The following is a 2,425-nucleotide window of genomic DNA, read 5'->3' as shown; positions in this document are numbered from 1 at the left end:
AGTCTGGCTCTGTGCTTATCATAGCATGAGCTTAATTGTTTTTCTAAGTTATATAAGGTCTTACAAGTTTTATACATTTTATCTGAAGGGAAATTGTCAGATAGAATTTGGAATTAGAATTAGACATACGACACATACAAAAAGTCAAATCTGAGATGACTTTGCTTCAAGTGAGAAAACATGTCTCTGCAATACCCACACTGTAGTCTCTCACATCCCTAAATTCACAAAGACTTACTTTATTAGAGAATGAATGTAAAAGAAAAGTGTATTAGTCAGGGTTCTCTAGAGGGACTGAACTAGTAGGAAATATATATATGTGTGTACACACACACACACACACACACACAAAGGGGAGTTTATTAAGTATTAACTCACATGATCACAAAGTCCCACAATAGGCCATCTGCAAGCTGAAGAGCAACGAGAGCCACTCCGAATCCCAAAACTGAGGAACTTGGAGTCTGATGTTTGAGGACAGGAAGCATCCAGCACTGGAGAAGGATGTAGGTTGGGAGGCTAGGCCAGTCTAATCTTTTCACGTTTTTCTGCCTGCTTAATATTCTAGCTGCATTGGCAGCTGATTAGATGTTTCCCACCCAGATTGAAGGTGGGTCTGCCTTTCCCAGCCCACTGACTCAAATGTTAATCTCTTTTGACAACACCCTCACAGACACATCCAGGATCAATACTTTATATCTTTCAATCAAATCAAGTTGGCACTCAGTATTAACCATCACAAAAAGAGACAGAGCAGGAATGTGAAAGAAGAAAAGGAGCAAAAATGGTAGTAACAGCAAGACTGAGAGAGCATTGAAATAAACATGGGAGTCAAAGATTTTGGAGAAGACAAAAGTTTGGATTCTGTAAAGAATAGAAAAATATGTGATAGAAACTACTGCTGGATTACAGCTTATTTTGTTCATCTATAAATGAGATTTATTTGATCAGTGTCCTTCAGGATCTAAATTTACCTAGAGAGAAGACATATGGAAAAATTGGAGCTATCTATCACCCTTGTTTACAATCAGTTTTACTCCAAAGCCACCTCAACCTTCAGCATAGTTACCATTAATTAGCCTTTTTCCAGGTACCTGGAGAGAAGTGGGGGAAACAGGCAGCAAAGTTTAACTTTGCTTTATCTGTCAACACTAAAGCCCTTCCAGTCAAAATGAAAAAATCTGACAAGCATGACCAACAGTTACAGAAGATTAAAAAGGAAGCTCAGATGATCATAATTTGGGTGGTATATAGATATATTTATCCAAACTGTATTGCATAATTATTCTTTCTGTACAAATATTTTCACAACTTGCTCTCGGATATGCTTGGTCCTGACTCCATAAATGACTGGGTTAAGGTCAGGTGGGACAACCACATACAGGTTAGCCAAAAGAATGTGGGTATAGCGGGGAACGTTTTAGCCAAAACGATGTGTCATAAAAGAACAAAATGCTGGTATGTAAAAGCACAGCATAACACAGACATAAGAACCACAGGTATGGAAGGTCTTCAGTCGGACATCTTGAGAAAGAAGGCGAAAAACAGCTCGAAGGATAAGCACATAGGAAGAAGAAATTAGGATCACATCCACAATAATATAAGAAATCACCATGAGCCCATAGATTATGTTGATCTTGATAGGTCCACAGGCCAACCGGGCCAGACCCATGTGCTCACAGTATGTGTGAGGTATGATGTTATGCCCACAGAATGGCAGATGCAGAATGAGAAACACAAATGGGGTTTCAAGAACTAAATTTCTTCCAACAACCACAGAAGCTAGGATACTGATGGTTTTATTAGTGAGGATCATGGTGTACTGGACAGGGTTGCAGATGGCAACAAAGCGGTCATAAGCCATGACCACCAACAGAACAGTCTCCATGCCTGTAAACATGTGAATAGAGAACATCTGAAGAAGGCAGCTCCCAAAGCTCATCTCTTGGAGTTTGAACCAGAAGATTCCTAGCATTTTGGGGTTAGTGGATGTGGACAGACCCAGATCAATCATAGACAACATGGCCAGTAAGTAGAACATGGGCTGATGTAGACTGTGTTCGGTTTTGATCACAAAGAGAATGGTCATATTCCCCACAATGGCAATCAGGTACACAATACAGAATGGGAAAGCAATCCACATACGCAAAGTTTCCAGTCCTGGTATTCCTAGCAGGAGAAAGAAGTGGGGATAGAAGTGGGTGTCAATGATAGAAGGCATCCTCCCAGCAAGTGTCACTGAATTCCTAAGTAAGAAGGATCTCAATTTCTTTAAGGTCCTCCTTTGTCAAGTTCCTGAAGCAACAGAAAAACTCTTATCAGTGTGCTAGAAGTAATGGTATAGGTGGTTAATTTACAAACACTTGAGATTCACTTTTTTCCAGAGGGTAATGGAGGAAGCCTCTCAACACAGATTATTGTTCTG

General features: G+C 40.0%; 1 protein-coding gene across 1 annotated transcript; it reads right to left on the bottom strand.

Moving 5' to 3' along the window:
* Window positions 1-612: 612 nt before the first annotated feature.
* LOC101026695 (olfactory receptor 52E4-like) lies at window positions 613-2,354 on the bottom strand. Its single transcript, XM_009213005.3, has one exon. The coding sequence runs from the start codon at window positions 2,219-2,221 to the stop codon at window positions 1,421-1,423; it is 801 nt and encodes a 266-aa protein (XP_009211269.2). The 5' UTR covers window positions 2,222-2,354; the 3' UTR covers window positions 613-1,420.
* Between the last annotated feature and the right edge of the window lie 71 nt (window positions 2,355-2,425).

Source organism: Papio anubis, unplaced genomic scaffold (assembly GCF_008728515.1).
Source record: "Papio anubis isolate 15944 unplaced genomic scaffold, Panubis1.0 scaffold3334, whole genome shotgun sequence".
Lineage (NCBI taxonomy): Eukaryota > Metazoa > Chordata > Mammalia > Primates > Cercopithecidae > Papio > Papio anubis.
This window is presented reverse-complemented; position numbering and strand designations above follow the sequence as displayed.

What these genes read in the sequence shown, in the direction of transcription:
- LOC101026695 (XM_009213005.3), bottom strand. Translation starts at nt 2,221, where the DNA reads ATGCCTTCTATCATTGACACCCACTTCTATCCCCACTTCTTTCTCCTG.